The 16970-nt window shown below is 41.5% G+C and overlaps 1 protein-coding gene across 4 annotated transcripts in view; it reads right to left on the reverse strand.

The window, feature by feature from the left end:
• The window catches only part of SEC23IP (SEC23 interacting protein), a 56765-nt gene that overhangs the window by 28545 nt on the left and 11250 nt on the right, over positions 1 to 16970 (reverse strand). For 2 of the 4 annotated variants that reach the window (XM_044749823.2, XM_070482186.1), the window contains exons 2-5: positions 8921 to 9453; positions 6503 to 6725; positions 5498 to 5691; positions 1481 to 1570 (exon numbers count right to left, since the gene is read on the reverse strand). In XM_044749823.2, the coding sequence (XP_044605758.1) occupies positions 1481 to 1570; positions 5498 to 5691; positions 6503 to 6725; positions 8921 to 9232 (819 nt within the window). In that variant the 5' untranslated portion in view covers positions 9233 to 9453. Of the gene's footprint in view, positions 1 to 1480; positions 1571 to 5497; positions 5692 to 6502; positions 6726 to 8920; positions 9454 to 14482; positions 14742 to 16970 lie in introns of those variants that run through there. The other 2 variants (XM_014849221.3, XM_014849222.3) reach the window with 2 other exon arrangements.

Raw genomic sequence — 16970 nt, forward strand, 5'->3', positions numbered from 1 at the left:
TGTCAAGTCTTATATACTGTACATAATTCTATGTGCTACACTTTTATGACTGGCAGCGCAGGTTTGTTTACACCAGTATCGCCACAAACACATCGGTACAGTCACATGCCACTTAACAACGGAGATTCATTCTGACAGCTACATTATTAGGCGATTTCGTTGTTGCGCAAATATTACAGAGTGTACTTACACAAACTTAGATGGTATAGCCTACTACACACCTAGGCTATACAGTACTAATCTTACGGGCGCACTGTCATACACGCAGTCTCTGGCTGTGCTACAAGCTTACAACAGTTACAACATCACTAGGCTACAGGAATCTGTCAGCTGGGTCACAATGTTAAGGGACCACTGTTCCACATGTAGTCTGTCCTTGACTGAAACATCATTATTCAGCACATGACTATATTATATTTAGCCCAGTGTCACACAAAAGTTTTTCTTAAAAAAAAAATGCATCCAAGATGGTATGCAAAATTTTTGTGTTTGTCTAAAAAACAACAGGTTAAAAAAAACAAAGGAAAAGGTCAAGAGTGGTTATCACCAAGAGGAAAAATTGGGGGAATGCAGAGCTAAGAGCCTTTTTTCATTTGATACCTTTTCATACTGTTTAAATTTTGTTGGCATATGAATATGTTTCTATTTTTATTTATTTCAATATCAATAAGGACTACAGATATAGTTAGGTTATAGATTACTTTTGTTTTCTTTTACACTTCTTTGAAATAAAAGAGAAACTACTGTATGCCAAGCACTATACTAGATGCTTTTGCATAAATAACCTCACTTTATCTAAAAATGTGACCCTGGGAGGTAAATCTTATTGCAGGTAAGGAACCTGGAACTCAGAGAGATTAAGGATGGTAAATGGGAGAATCAGAACACCACTAATTAGTATCTTAAAAAAACAAGAAAAGTTCATGGAGACAATATAAATAAAAAGAGGAAGGACATAGTTTTACTTTCAAGGTTGAAACAGACCATCAAGGGCAGGGTGGGCAAAGGATGGCCTACAGGCCAAATGTGGCCTACCACTTGCTTTTATGAATAAAGTTTTATTGAAACAGACGCATTCATTGGTTTACATTATTATCTGTAGCTGCTTTCAGGGTTACAATGGCAGAGTTGACAGCTGCAACAGAAAACACAGGGCCTCTAAAAAAGCCTTAAGTATTTCCTCTATCTTTACAGAAGTCTGCTGAGCCCAGATCAAGTACAAAAATGTTATCAAACAACTTCAGTGGTACATACTAAGCTTCAGTTAACATGCTGTCATAAACAAAAATTTCATGAGAAAACTTTAAAATTCATTTTTGTTTCTACAATCAAGGTGAACTATAGTAAGCCTTTAAAAGCAATGCACTTGTAATGAATATATCCCCACTACAGAAATTAATAAAAATGAACATTTATCAAACACATTCAGCAAAATAATTATTAAAATGAACCTAACACTTTAATATGTTACTATCATTACCTTTGGATTGTGCATAACAATTGTCTCTCCACTTGGAAACTCTAATCTACGGTGCCATTGATTCGTGGTTACAGCTTTTTTATATTCAGCCTGCAATAATGGAAACAACACATAAGACAAATCTACACCACATTGAGAGAAAGTGTGAAAGGAAATTATAACTATGATGGTAATAAAAATAACAGTAACAGCAGCTCTCATATGCCAACTGGTTACCATACTTGTTTACTACTTAATAAACATTACCTCATTCAATCAATACTCTCAATCACTCCTAAATAACACTATCCCCACTACATAGAGGAGAAAACCAAGGTTTAGACAGTTCATTATTTTCCAAGGGCTGCCGCAGCAAAGTACCACAAGCTGAGTGGCTTAAAACAACAGAAATTTGTCTAAGTTCTGGAGGCCGGAAGCCTGAGGTCAAGGCGTCGGCAGGGCCACGCGCCCTATGAAACCCAGAGGGAACTCCTGCCTTGCCTCTTCCTAGGGCTGGTGCTGTGCCAGCCATCGTTAGCGTTCCCTGGCCTACAGATGCATCACGCCAATCCTCTATTTTCATGTGTTGTTCTCCCTCTGTGTCTTAACGAGCTGTCTTCTTACAAGGATACCAGTCATTTTGGATTAGGGGCCCACTCTACTCCAGTATGATCTCATCATAACTGATAATGTCTGCAAGGACTCTATTTCCAAGCAGGGTCACATTCTGAGGTCCTGGAGGTGAGGACGTCAACATCATCTTTTTGGGGGGTTGGGAAGTGGGGGACACACAATTCAACCCCTAGTAGACATTTTAAGTTCACAGTTGTACGAGATTACACACTGCTGAGTAGCAAAGTAAGAACTATAGTTCACGCCCACCCACAACTTTCTGACTCCAAAGACTTAACTGTTCGACCATTTTCCTCCTCTTCCTCCAGATGCACTACTCTGCTGTCTACAAGGCAAAAGCGAGGGCCTCCTGGAGAGAGATTCAGGATGAAGTAAGGGGGAACCTCTGGCACACCCACTGTCCAAAGTCTTTTTCAAAATTAATAACAATGACTACCCGACAATCAGGTCAAAACAGAAAGGGTTCTTTGTGCCTCCTGGACAGTCATTTAGTAACAATTCCTCTCCACCAGCCTCTATCCCTTTGACCCTCTTCCTCACTTTACTTTTTTAAATTTTAAACATATTTATTTATAATTTTTAAAAGCAAGATTACAAACAAAAATGTTTAAAGAAAGAAAAGTTTCACCATCTTAAGAATTATTTTCATTTCTTCATACTCCCTTCGCAATCCACGGCTTTATAATACACCTTGTCTGGTAAAGCAAGTGTCCACATATCTTCTTCCAAATGGTCTGGGTTACTCCTGACACTTTGACTTTCCATATAAAATTTACGAACAGTTTGCAAATTTTACCTAGAAAACCCTGATGTCATTTTGATTGGGATTACATAAAATTTATAAAATGATTTGGGAAGAAATGATATCTTTATTATACTGAGACTGTGCATCTATGAACATAATTATTAGCTACATTTCTTGAGATCATCTTTTATGTCCTTCAAATCTGTTTTATAGTTTTTCTCCATGAAGTTCACATATATCTTTTGTTCTACTTTTTTCCTACTTAGCCTGTAGTTTTGTTAGTGTGATAAATAGTATCTTTTGTATTTATTACGGTTTCTATTTTGTTATTTCTATTGTATTGGAATGTTATTTATTTGTATATGTTGATTTTATATCCACAGACTCACAATGCCAATGGGAGAGGTTCTCCTGGTTTTCTATGTAACCAGGATTTTCTATGTAGACAATCACGTCATCATCAAGTTAAAGGTGTTTTCTGTTTCCAACTGTTCTGTTGTTTTATGTTAGTGCTGACAGGATAGGATCACCCACACAATACTGAGCAATACGTAGCAGCTGGTTCTCTTTTTCTTACTGGCTTTCTCACTTCCTAATCTGCTCTTCCTCTTCCCCGATCTGGTTTAGTTTCCTGGAAGTGGCTAACCAGGAGCTAAGGTCTCCCTAGGTTAAGAACAGCCATGTGCTGTTCAGATGGTCCGTCGTGGATAGCTACCCAACTCGCAAACCCAGTGTTACTCATTTATAATCAGATACAGTTAAGATAAACTGTATACTTTCAGATACTGCTTAGACTTGAAAATATATACTTTAGCTTCAAAATAATAGGACTAAACATTCGGCTTTGAGACATTATACCTTCAGTAGGATCCTACTGAAGGTACCAAAAATTATAGTACACATTTGTTTGCTTAACTATTTAGGTCTAAAGTTAAGCTATACATATCAGCATTCCTTTACACGTTTTTTCCTTTATTCAAATAACTAAAATTATGTTTTAGGAGACTGATGCCTCCTGATATTTAGTATTCCCAAGAACAAAATTAATTTTATGCCCTCTTTTCACTCTTTGCTCCTTATTAACTAGGTTCTGATTCTGCTCTAAATCAGTGTTTTTCAAACTGTAGGTCATGACCACTAATAAACTGTAAAATCAATGTTTTAAGTGAAATGGAAAATATCAAAGTGAATGACACCTAGAAGGGTAAGTACTGTTCCATGGACCTTTATTTTTAGTGGTCTGTTAGAGCTGGCTCACACCAACTCACGAGAGCTGATCACATATCTCTTCTCAACTCTGTGTCCAGTAACACGATGTTGATAGCTTAAAATTGGCCATGGTGAGAGTATTTACACCATGGAAATCAGCAAATGCTACAAATCAGGGTTTTTTCTTCCCTGAAAACCAGTTTACCAAACACCACTGTTTCTGGTAAATAAATATACATATACATATGTGTATGTGTGTGTGTGTGCAAAATGTGTGTACTAAAGCTCAAATGTAAAATGTATTTCTTACTACAGGTTGAAAAGAGAAAAATTTGATGCCTCTGCTCTCAACAAGCTTTTTTTCCAATTTACGTAACTCAAACTAATCTCTTACTTCAGACCAACACTCGCCTTTTGGTACTGATTTGGGTATCGAATAGTATTTCATAGTCACTACTATAGAGATTAATATTTCCAGAGCAGGCACAATTTATAACAAGTAAGAATTACATTTATAAATTTTTTTTAAAAAGCAAAATATACTCCACAAAAAATCTATATTATTATTAGAAAAATATGTATATGGATAAAGAAAATACATTTTGAATGCAGAATTTGGTTTGAAAGGATGTGAAGATTGTGATTTTTTTTATTTCTATTAATTATACTATTATGTTCTTTGAGGACAAAACAATTTAGTAATTAATAGTCAGCTGTTAAACTTGACTGTCAGCTGCTAAACAGAACACAAGTCCTTGCTTGAAGCTATTCAAAATATAATCCAGGGAAGATTAATGTTTTAGAGCCCCTTTAAATGTTAATATTAGTGTTGTTTTAATGTTTAACGTTAGCGTTGGTTATCCAAGTTTTAATAACTACTTTAAAAAATAGTACCTAAAATGTTCTATATCTCATTTCCCATGTATGCAACTGAATTCATTTAACTTATTTCAAATATTTAATACTCAACTACTACGTATAATTATCACAAGAAATTAACACAATTATATAAAACATTAACCATCAGTTTTAAAATGGCTAATAAGTCCCATGACATTTGTTCCCATTCTATTTTGTATTTCTTTTCATAAATCAGAGGTTACTGTCAAGCCTTTCACTGTGAATTAATCTGAAAAGCGTCCATACGGTTGGCACGTGCTGTCAACAACAGATCCCAGCAAACTAAGTGCTTTTGAAGGTTTGATACAAATAGCTTCTCAGGTTTGTGAGGTGCCCCTGAAAACATTCTGCCTTGAGACACTGAGGCCACAATTAGCACCTCATGAACGATGGCACCACATAAAAAGCGATCTTCTTCGTGAACAGGATCAAGACAGGTCCCTTGCAAATAAAGTCTGCTCCACCATGAGTGGTGTTATGTGAGGCTCCAATGTATAAGGATCTACTTCGTTTTAAAGAAAAGCATAAAGGAATAAATAAAGCCCACGCACCTCCAGTTTTTCACTGAACTCCTCTGTGTAGGGAATAAATCTGCTATCTGTGTCCCCTTTGTAAAACCACGTGCAGCGTCTCACTTCCGCCGGCTCCTCTTCCCAGTACACGGCTTTCCTCATCCGGTCGTAGAGATAAACATCGTAGCGGCCCCCATCCGTGCCGAGGACCACGCTCTCAGGGTCTGGCTGGACTGCAGCACAAACCCCACATTTTAACCCGACAGTCACGAGGCATGTTTAAAAGTAAGAAATAATGAATACGGTGACCAGTAATGCTTAAAGACAAAAGAATTAAGCTCATTTTTGTTTAAAAATAGAAGTTTAAGATTAATCTGTGCTGCTCAAAATTATGATTCTTCTTAAGTGAAGAAGAAACCGCCAGGGCAAAATTTTAAAAACATAATCATAAAATAATTCAAATAACTCATGGATTTTGTTTTTAAATCAAAGCAGCAATGCTCCATGAAGTACGTTTCTAAAGATATTAACAGGTGATTTTTAAGTCCCATGATGAAATATCATCAAGATAGACAAAGAAATATACTCCTATACTGCAAGATTTCTCAGAGCCTTAACACACTCCTGTGCACTGTCTATCTCAAGAGGTGGATGTAGTTAAAGCATTTCCAAAACTCACCTGACCGTGGAACATTTCTTTCAGAGCATCTTCAGGAACAAGAGTTCCAGAGGAAATACTTTACAAATGCCTAACTATAAATAAATAAGGGATAGGAAAATTGAAACCTGGATTACATGAACTACTCTATTTCTCTGATTTAAAACATTTTTAAACTAAAGAAGAAAATTACTAAAATATTTCTTCAAATATCTAGCTCAAATAACTCAGGACTTGTATTCATAGCACCATCTTAAGGTACAGAGTCAGGTGAGGTCTACAAGGATTAAGGAAACTGACATTCACAAAAAGCAGGCCACGGACAAATATCCTTTATTTCTTTTCTTCCTAAAAGCAGACAGAAATGATGTATGATCAGTGCTTACCTGAATTATAGATTTCTTCCAGATTCAGAGAGTCCAGCACACTGAAAGGCATCCATAGCTGTTTGTACTCTACCTCCTTGCAGTAAAACCAATGGGGTTGAACAGGTTCATATTGGCTTTGAAGTAAAAAAGGAGGTGGCACTTGCACGGGGGGACCCAGAGGTCTGGCAAGCGCCTGCTGCTGTGGAGGAGGGGACAGCCCTGACTGCACTGCAGGAGGAACCTGGAGGGGACAAAAAAGTTAGGACCATCACGTTTGTGCAAGGGAACAATTCTGTATCTGCTTCAGACCCAAACTGACATTAGTAATAATTATCCTACATAGACTTCCGGGCAACTATTTCGTTTAATAACTAGGCCCCCAAAGCAATTAAAACTTTTTCTTAAATCTAACAAAACCCAAAATCAGTCATGAAGTGAAATGGACTTTCTCACGCTGATAGCAAAGTAAATTAATACCTTTACAGAACTCAATCTAGCAATACGTCTTCCGTGATTTATTTAATCTTTAAAACGTGCACATTCCTTGAGCCAGACATTCTAAGAATTCATCCTAAAGATATAATTGCAAAAACAAGCAAAAATTTATGTACAAGGATGTACACCAAAAGGTTATTCATACTTGAAAATCACTGGACACAATCTAAATGTCTAACAGAAATCTGATTAAACCAATTATTTTTTACTCAAATGGTGGAATTCCCTAGAGCCATTAAAAATGTTTTGGAAAAAATCTTAACATCTAAAAACATGTTCACAAAAGCCATATAATGTTTGTCTAGAAAACACTTAGAATGTTTGTCTAGAAAAAGATAAGACAGACACATAACAAAATGAAAAGAGAGGTGATAGAGGGGCAATTTTTATTCTTTTGATTATTCTGCATTTTTCAAATTTGTTGCACTGGAAATACTTTTAAAGCCATAATACAATTATTTTAAAATTTTTTAATCAAAAATCATTTTGGGGGGGGCTGGCCCAGTGGGATAGTGGTTAAGTTCACACGCTCTGCTTCAGGAGCCCAGGGTTCAGGAGTTTGGACCTGGGCATAGACCTATGCGCTGCTCATCAAGCCACGCTGTGGCAACATTCCACATACAAAAAATAGAGGAAAATTGGTACAGATGTTAACTCAAGGACAATCCTCCTCAAGCAAAAAGAGGAAGAGTGACAACAGATGTTAGCTCAGGGCCAATCTTCCTCACTAAAAAAAAAAAAAAGAAAAAAATCATTTTGGAATATTGTATCACTGCTAAATTTACTGAAGTTGATAACTGTACTGTGGTTATATAAAAGAATATCCTTATTCTTAGGAAACACACACTAAAGTATCGAGGAGTAAAGAATCATAATGTATCTAACTGACTTTCAAATGTTTTCCCCCCAAACTGCACATATTCAGAGTGAGAAAGGGAGACAGAAAGAATGCTCAAACTTGTGCCAGTGTGCACGTGCACAAATGATAGAAGGAATGGGGTAAAATGTTAATGATCAGTTAATCTGAGTTAAGGGTAATGGGGTGTTCTTTGTGCTATTTTTTTTTGAAACTTTTCTTTAAATTTGAAATTACCATTTTTTTAAATTCTTAATTAGAAATCTTTTCAAAAATTTAATTAGCAAAACTGTAACTATTAACCATACTACATGCTATGAGTCTAGTTATTTTCCAATATGCTAAAATCCAACATTATCAAGTGTCTGTGTATTAATGTGATTTAAATTAAACGATAAAACGGAGCCCATTCTCTATCCCCAAAGATAAGATAGGTTACACTCTGCTTATAATACTGCTATCTCTGCCACACCGGGTTGGGTTCTCAATTCTTCCTTTTAATCATTTCCCTTTTTTGATTCAGTCGATTGCCCTTTGGAAGTCACTTGAATTAGCTGGGAAAAAAAGCATAAGGGAATTTCATCAAATTTACCCAATACAAATGTTATTCCATTACTCTCCCGGGATAGTTTGGCTGTCTAGATTCAAACTCCACAAATGTAAATAAAAGAAACTACTGAGTAATCAATTTTAGTCCCTGTAATTGAGTGGCTGATTGAATAGTATAATTAATAAATGAGAAGCTGGCAGTCTGTTAATAACTGCTTCAACCCTCACATGTCCCTGAGTGACATTTATTATTGGCATCTTACATTAAAATCTGGAAATACTGACATAAGTTAACTCATTAAAATAAATTACTACTTCCATAAATAGACACATAAACTAAAATATGAACCACTAAAATAAGCTACTTTTATAAGAATGTTTACTTCAAAGCATGTAACTTACAAAGAATAGCTTCTAAAAATAATTTGTCATCATATGGATTATTAAAAGCACAGTGTTTTTAAAAACATAGGCTAAGATGAGAGAGAGATTAAAAATTAGAGTGAACAATTAGGATCTAAAACATGTCTCCCTACCGGTGGCGAAGCTCCTGGAGGCGTCTGGTACATCTGAACAGGGGGTCCGGAGGGTGGAGGAGGAGTGGGATGGCCTGGTGTCTGGCACTGCTGCAGCTGCGGGGGTGCAATGTAAGGATTCGCCCTGCTGCTCACAGGGGTATGGCGATATGGATTGTATCCTTGTTGCGGTGTTCCTTGGGGTGGGCTCCCCAAATTTGAAGGCGGGAGACTACTTGGCTGAGAAGGCAGATAAGTATTTATTCCCATCTGTGAAGAAGGTGGAGCACCATATTGAGCCTTCGAAATGGACGGTGAAAACACATTCGACATATCTTGGGATCCCGTTGTAAAAGGGAGAGCAGTCGGGGTCTTGGAGAATGCTGACTGTCCAGCCGATGCTGCTGTAGTTGGCAACGGCGACTGTCCAATATTCCCAAAAGGATCGCTACTGCTCGATACCTGAGAGAAGTAACTAAATGTCTGCGGGGTAGACGTGTGAGCCAAAGTCTGACCGAGGAAGCTGTCCTCCTCGCCAACATCTGTGGAGTCCTCTGAAAGGGAATAAGAGAGCCCAGGGTTTAGAGGGCATTCCACTGGTCTATAGATAGGATTTCACACTGCACACCTAGCAACTGTACCTCTGATTCTGTCGTTACAGTTCTGCAATACAGGAAAAAAATGAAAAACTTTTTCGAAAACTTTTTTCTTTGAAACGAAAAACTAGAAAATATGAATAAGAAACAACAAAAAGAGAGAAAAATTCTAATTCATTCATAAGCCCACCTCCCAGAGGCAATCACTGTCAACACTGTTAACATTTCGGTACATACCCTTCCGAACTTTTCAAATACATATAAATAGTTATATATTATTTATTTTGTAAATATATATTATACATATTTGTATATAGAAGACTTTAAAAACAGAAACAAAATCTATACCTACTATTTTTACATGTTATTTTGAATGCTTTTTTTCCTGGAAGAAGTAATTCAAATATTTTTCCACTACCCAAAAATACATAACTTTGTTTCTACAGTAATGAAAAGAAACTAAAGTATAGCTATTAACTGTTGACGAGAAGGGGTGTGTCAGAGCTCTTACCTACAAAGCACTCATTGTACAAATGAACACGTGGTATTTGCATTCCCAAGGGAAAGTACGTCAGTCATTACTTGCCATCCCTAAAATCACACAGTATCACAACCAGATAATCAGTCAGAGAGTATCAAATTGCTAGAAAGTCATTTTCTAACCAAAGGAAGTTCTCCTCACTTCCCTTTGCCCAAATTGATCTTCACTGCGGGAATTATCAACACCAAAGTATTTATCTTGTCTTCTGCTACCAAGTTGTAAAATAAAAACATTTTCCCTCCACATGGCTTCAAAAGTCCAGTCTACTCTTCCTTACCAAACTTTCATGAGCCCTTAGCTTGTTGAAACTTTCCTCCCCTTCCTAATCTTTTCCTTCTCCTATCTCATTTCCTCTTATCTCCTACAGCTGGAGGCATGAAGCCCAACAGACGGGTGGACCCACACCCAGCACACAGGCACCCCGTGACCCCTGCCCTTGAGACTGCCACAGGGGCCTTCTTTCAAGGTCCAGGCTCCTTCTTGGCCTCTGCTGAAGGAGGCCACTGGGCTCAGAACTTCTAGCGAGCTTCTATGTTGTTCCCATTGTATTTCACATGCATCAACTGAACTAAGACGCTCCACTATTCAAAATACTCCTCTAACTAAAAATATAACATCACTTCCTGCACAAGGCCCTTAATCTGCTTGTATCCTTCTAGTTTTCTGATACATTCCAGCTCCCACCCTTTCTTTTCAGTCCCATGAACCGCACTGGACTCATCTGTAGTCCCCTTTCTCAACAACTAGAAGCATGGAAAAACCTCGGTGCTATCTTTCATCCTTTAAAGAACTTGGGATCAACCTGATCCACGAGCCTTCTTTCCGACCAGCATCATACAAATGAAATACTGACCTCAACACACCGCCAGCCTCACCTCAGGGGCACTTCCTAATTACATGTGGACACATTTGGCATGGAGACCCACAACTTTAATGAGCACTTGGATACTTGTGACACTCCCAACTGACAAGAGATGTTCACATATTGGGGTATATGGGGTAGAGTTACTCTGATTCAACACTGATTTGGCTTGAACTAAAAAAACCCTGACTTCGGCCTATCAAACACACACTGTACATCTGCTTTAACCAGTGAAGGAAAGAACACACTCTCTCAAGCTAAGAATGCATGCTTCCCCTCCCACGCCCTATTGGTAACTCCAGTATTAGAACTCCTAAAATAAGTTCCCCTTCCCAACATCAGGGTCATGTTGACCGGCTAACTGGCAACTAAACACCTCTTTGAGACATTTATGAAGATGTATCCTGGGTGCATTTAACGTGCATTCCTTGCTCTAAAAAGACATAAGACTGTAAGGAAACCGTGTTTCCCTGGAACTCTTTCTTCCTTTCTGGAAAAGGGCTCCCTGGGTGATAATCCTCCCTGTGGCTCTGGTTAAACTCACCTCTCTCATCTAGACAATGGTCACTGGTTATTTTGGGTCGACACAACTGTCTCAAACCGAGACTGTTCTCATAGGGTCCAGAACTTTTTTTCCACCTGCTTCCTTAATACTTTTGGCAGACTTAGCAACATATACCTCAACCTCAGTAAGCCTAAAACTGAATTCATTATCTTAACTGTCACCCTCCATGTGCTCCTTTTGCCACATCTCATTCTCAGCGCAGAAGTTTGCCAACATCCATCCACTCAAACCAGAACTCTAGTGTCTCAGACTCCTCCCGCCCTCTCATACCCTTTTAATCATTCAGATCCTCATTCAAGAAATGTGGACAGCATCCATTATACACCAGGCACGGAACTAGGCTTTGGGGCTAAAACTGGAAGGGAAGGGGCCTCCGTGCCGACAGTCCGGCCTCTAGTAAGTCACTAACTCCCAACAACTTTACAGTCTAAAAACCTCACCGTGCTCCCTGCTCTTCACACCCAGTGCGGCTGACTAGGGCTAGAACGCTGTCTACTGCTGCCTGACTCAGTGTGGCCTCCAGACTGACCGCTCTCGCTACAGTCAGCTTTACTCCGGCACAACCTCAAAAAACTCCAGTCTCTCTGCAACACACCTCTAATTTCAATGCCTCATTTAAAGTCCTTCAAAGGCTCCCTCACACCCATATCCTCAGGATGGTATACGAAGCCCTTTGTAATCTGGTCCCCACTGACCCCTCGAGCCACTCCCCTGCACACACTCTAGTCACACTGATCTACTGGTGGAGGGGCAGGGAGAGAGGGCAAGGGCGGGGCAATGTGAGCACCTACCACCAAATACTGCCAAATCGGCAGGTTTTTTCACACCTCCAGGCTTTTATCTATGCCTGTCTCTGCAGACTCCCTAATTTCTATGTATCCTTCAACTTTCAGCTCAAGAATCACCTCCTCTGGGGCCCGCCTGGTGGCGCAGCGGTTAAGTTCCCCCGTTCCGCCTCTCGGCAGACCGGGGTTGGCCAGTTCGGATCCCGGGTGCAGACATGGCACCGCTTGGCAAAAGCCATGCTATGGTAGGCGTCCTACGTATAAAGTAGAGGAAGATGGGCATGGATGTTAGCTCAGGGCCAGTCTTCCTCAGCAATAGAGGAGGACTGGCAGTAGTTAGCTCAGGGCTAATCTCCCAAAAAAAAGTCTAAAAAAAAAAGAATCACCTCCTCTGGGAGGCCCTGACAGGCTAAGGGATGTCCTCCCCCCGTCAGCCATAGCTTTCACAGCAGCCTACCAATCCCTCTTCCCAGCCGTTATTAACCTGTATCACAACTGCTTACACAGCTGGGGACAGGGTGTGTGTGTACCGTGTAGTCACTGAGGGCCACGCAATCTGCTCTTCTGTGTCTCCCTGACACGTGGAACGGGGCCTGGCAACCAGAAGCTGCTCAATCCATGTTTGTTGAATGCATGGAATTGCTTCCTATGTGTCTCTTTCACTGACATGGTTAACTGTTGCTTCCAACAAGACAAGTTCTTTTGTCTCCGGAAAATTTTCTGGGTTTCTAATGACCAAATCTCTTTTAGAGGTGCAGAAAGATTTGCTACAGAATTTTAATTATATGAACTATTAATTTTCTCATTAAAAAGTAAGCTATCTCCAAGAAACAAGAGTTCTCAAGACAGGTATAGTTATCCTGTACTTGACAATGAAAATAATTAGCATTAATTGACAGCGACAAAAACCCCATGTGTGGCCTTATTTCTTCCTGCAACTTCCCACAGCATTCGGCTCCAGCCAGACTAGTCCTTCACCAAAAATGGGAATGCTTAACCGTTCAGCCACACCATCAAAATGAGACGTACATATTCCTGACTTCCATCCTTTCATTCATTCAACAAAAATCCATTGAAAAACTGGTCTACAGCACCCCAGGCACTGTTCTAGGCATACGTCCCTGCTCTCACGGAGCTTACCCTCTAGCGGGATAAGGTAAACAAATACGCATACACATGAGGTCGTGATAAGCACCAAGAGGAAACACAACACAGGGGAAGGAGCACCTTCGCGGATGGCGGCCTCTGGTTTGCCCCCTTCCTTTCTCCCTGAAACTTTCCTTAGCCGTCCAAGCCAGAAGAAATTATTCAATGGGAAAATATTTAGCATTTACTGAGGATCTCTGTGCTAAGCACTAAACAAGATCCTAAAAATAAAACGGTAAATAAGTCATAGCTGTAAACTTCAAGAAGTCCACAGTCCAAATAGAGAAGCAAATACGTCTGTTTTACAAACATTTATATATTTAAACACTAAGTGCCAGGCACTATACTCACTGCTTTACAAAAATTAATTCACTTCTCATTACAGCCCTATGAGGCTGTACATACATGGAAAGTGAAGCACAGAGAGGTAAGGTAACACGCCTGAGGTCACACAGCAAGTTACTGGCAGGGCCAGGGCTGAAACACAGTCTATGCTCCTAAACACCATTCTCTGGGTATGCCATATAATCGTTAAAAAGCAATCCCCCTAGACGATAATCAAGATACGAACAAAGAGCTAAGGTGCACAGAGGAGTGGGGACCTAAGAGAACAAGAAACAGGTCCTTAGAGGAAATGATGCACTGCCTTGAAAGATGAGGATGGCATTCTGTTCCTCTATTTTGCAAATATTACATGTCTACCCCAGGAGAGGGGCGCTGTCTACCCTAAGAGATCTCCCACTGTATCCTAGGAGAGGGAGCCCTGTCTAATTTACTTGCATTCCCTGAGAGCACCAGGCACATCAGTAGGTGTTCAACAAAAGCTTGTGGAACGCCAGCGCAGTAGCGCCCAGCGCTCGGGACACAGGGTTCCTTCGACGAAGAGCAAGCCTCACGACCTGGCCCCAGCCTCCAAGACCCCACAGCCCCCGGGACACGCAAACCTGGCCACGGACGGCCCTGGCCAGCTACCCAGAGGGTCGGATCGAGGCAGAAGGAAACCCTTCGGTCCGACCCTCGTCACCCCACGCCCCCTGCCCGCCTCCCCGCACACACTCGCCCACCGGACCCCCCCACCCCCTTACTACCTCCGGGCAAGAGCAAGGAGGCCGAGGCAGCGGCGGTTTGGGTGACCGGGATGAAGGGCACGTTGAAGCTGAACTCCGTCGCCGAGGAGGAGAAGAGTAAGTTAGTACCCGACGAGGAGGCGGAGGCGGCGCCGCCGCCACCGTTAGGTTTCCTCTCGGCCATGGCCACAGCCCACCGTCCGTTACACGTCTCCGGCCAGCTGGTGCGGCACTTCGGGCCGGAAACCAGTCACACTCGGGGCCAGCACACTTCCGCACTTGCGCAGAAGGGCCGGGACGCCGGCCGGTGCGTCAGCCGCCTTCGCCTGTCCCCGAGCTGGCGCCGCCAGAAGTCAACATGGCGTCGCCGGCTTCACGCCCGAGTCCTAGCACGTGACAGGCTGAGCCACTGGCCCGGCGCGGCTGGAGGCGGAGGCGGGGGCCGAGGCCGGGCTGGAGCGTGGGAGAGTCCGCGCCGCGGGCTGTGGATCAAGGCGTGCTTTGACACTGAAAGTCACGGATTGCGGGGGCGCTCTGGGCTTCCTGAAAGTACCCACAGGAGCGTTTAACTGGCAAAGATTTTGGAGGAACAGCTAAAGCCCGCAGGAGCAGAGTGCTGTCCGCGGCTGGAGGGAGGAAGAGGTGTGTGGGCAGTTTGTAGCCTCGCCAAACTCATCCACTCTGGCAGTCACGTCTAACCCGCCCACGTGTCTTTCTGCGCTGAACTGAACTCTTATCATTGGCCCAAAAATAAAAATGGTAAAACTTTTGAAGTTTTTAAGCCATAGAGAGAAAAAAAAAATGTTTAAAAGAGAAACTGGGGAATTGAAATTTAGGGGTCTGACTTTCTGAATAACTTTCTGTATCTGTCTACAATGATCTGACTAGTTCAACCCCCAAATACACTGCGGATAATTTGGATATAATTGTCATCTTTCATATAGGTAGGGATTATGAAAGAAAAGTAACAGATAAGCAGCTTCTTGGAGGTTGGGAGAGGGAGATAAAAGAGACCCCAAAAGCAGCTTTGAAATAATGAAACTCCTCCCTCAGCTGTTCACACCTATATAAGAGCTTGTTTATTAATAAGTCGGATAACTATTTAGTGTGTTTGCCGTCAAAGATAAAGCCAGACACTAGTTAAAGCAGCAAGGATAGATTTTATTCAGTAACAACTACTGCAGTAAGGAAGAGGATACATAGTGAACTGACCTTAATTTCCCCAAAACACAAGGCTGGAGGCTTTTTAAAGACTGGGGTGTGCTAAGGCAGAGGCATTGTAGGGTGCCAAGGGGTGTTGGTCCATGTGACCAGGCCGCCTGGGTTTGTTAATTAGCACTTATCTGGGGAAGAAACAAATTCTCTTATGTTTATGACAGGCAGTGTTACAAGTTAGAGCAAGGTACCCACCAGGCTGGGACCAGACAGCTCTCAGGTCCTTGAGAAGTTCTGTGTGACAGGATATTTATATCTCAAAGGCCGGAGGAAGGATTTATAATTGCAAGCTTTCTGAAGTCACTGCTTGAAGAGGGAGTTGAGGGGCTATGTGCCTATCACCAGGTTTTGGCTAGACCACACAGTAAATTCTCCTGGCACTGTTGAGCTTTCTCAGGCAGGCATTTGAAGGGGGACAGGTGTCATCCTAGGGACATGGCCTTAAGCTGTTAGAAGCCATGCAAGAGTTTGGTCAAGGAGAGTGTCTTTGTCATGATTATGCGTGGGCAGGCAGTATACTAAACTCTGAGAGTACTATGGTGTATAACATAGACACAGGACCCTTCCTACTTGGAGCTTACAGTCTGGTAGGGAAGACAGACAACTAAACACGTGATAACAATAAAGTGTGATAAAAGTTATAACATAGAATTTCCCAGTGTGTTACGTGGAATATTGACACCATCCAGGGAGGCAGGTATAACCTTCCCGTGGGGAGGGATAGCAAATATTTCAAACAATCAGACGATTAATAAAGGATCTACCTAGTCTGGAGTGACATGAAAGTGACATTTTTCTGAAGAAAAAAAATTGAAGCTGAGACCTGATAGACAATGAGCAGAAGTTAACTGGAAAAGCTTGGAGGGGAGAGGTTGGAGGAAGTGGTAAGAGAGAATTTTAGATAAAGTTACAGTGTGTAGGGATACCCTGGGAGCCCATGTTTGGGTATTAAGAGAAACGTAGGTTAGAGTATGGCTGGACCCCAGTGAGCAGCTGGGAGAAAGCTGGGAGATGAAGGTGAAAAACAGACCAAGGCCAGATGTTGCAGGGTCCTATAAGTTAAGACCAAAAGGGAGTCAATGGGGGCGGCCCGGTTGCGCAGCAGTTGGGTTGGCACACTCGCTTCACAGCCTGGGGTTTGCCATTTCAGATCCTGGGTGCGGACCTGCACACCACTTATCAGGCCATGCTGTGGCAGGTGTCCCATGTATAAAATAGAGGAAGATGGGCGCGGATGTTAGCTCAGGGCCAATCTTCCTCAGCAAAAGGAGGAGGATTGGCGGTGGATGTTGGC

Source organism: Equus asinus, chromosome 2 (assembly GCF_041296235.1).
Source record: "Equus asinus isolate D_3611 breed Donkey chromosome 2, EquAss-T2T_v2, whole genome shotgun sequence".
Taxonomy (NCBI): Eukaryota; Metazoa; Chordata; class Mammalia; order Perissodactyla; family Equidae; genus Equus; species Equus asinus.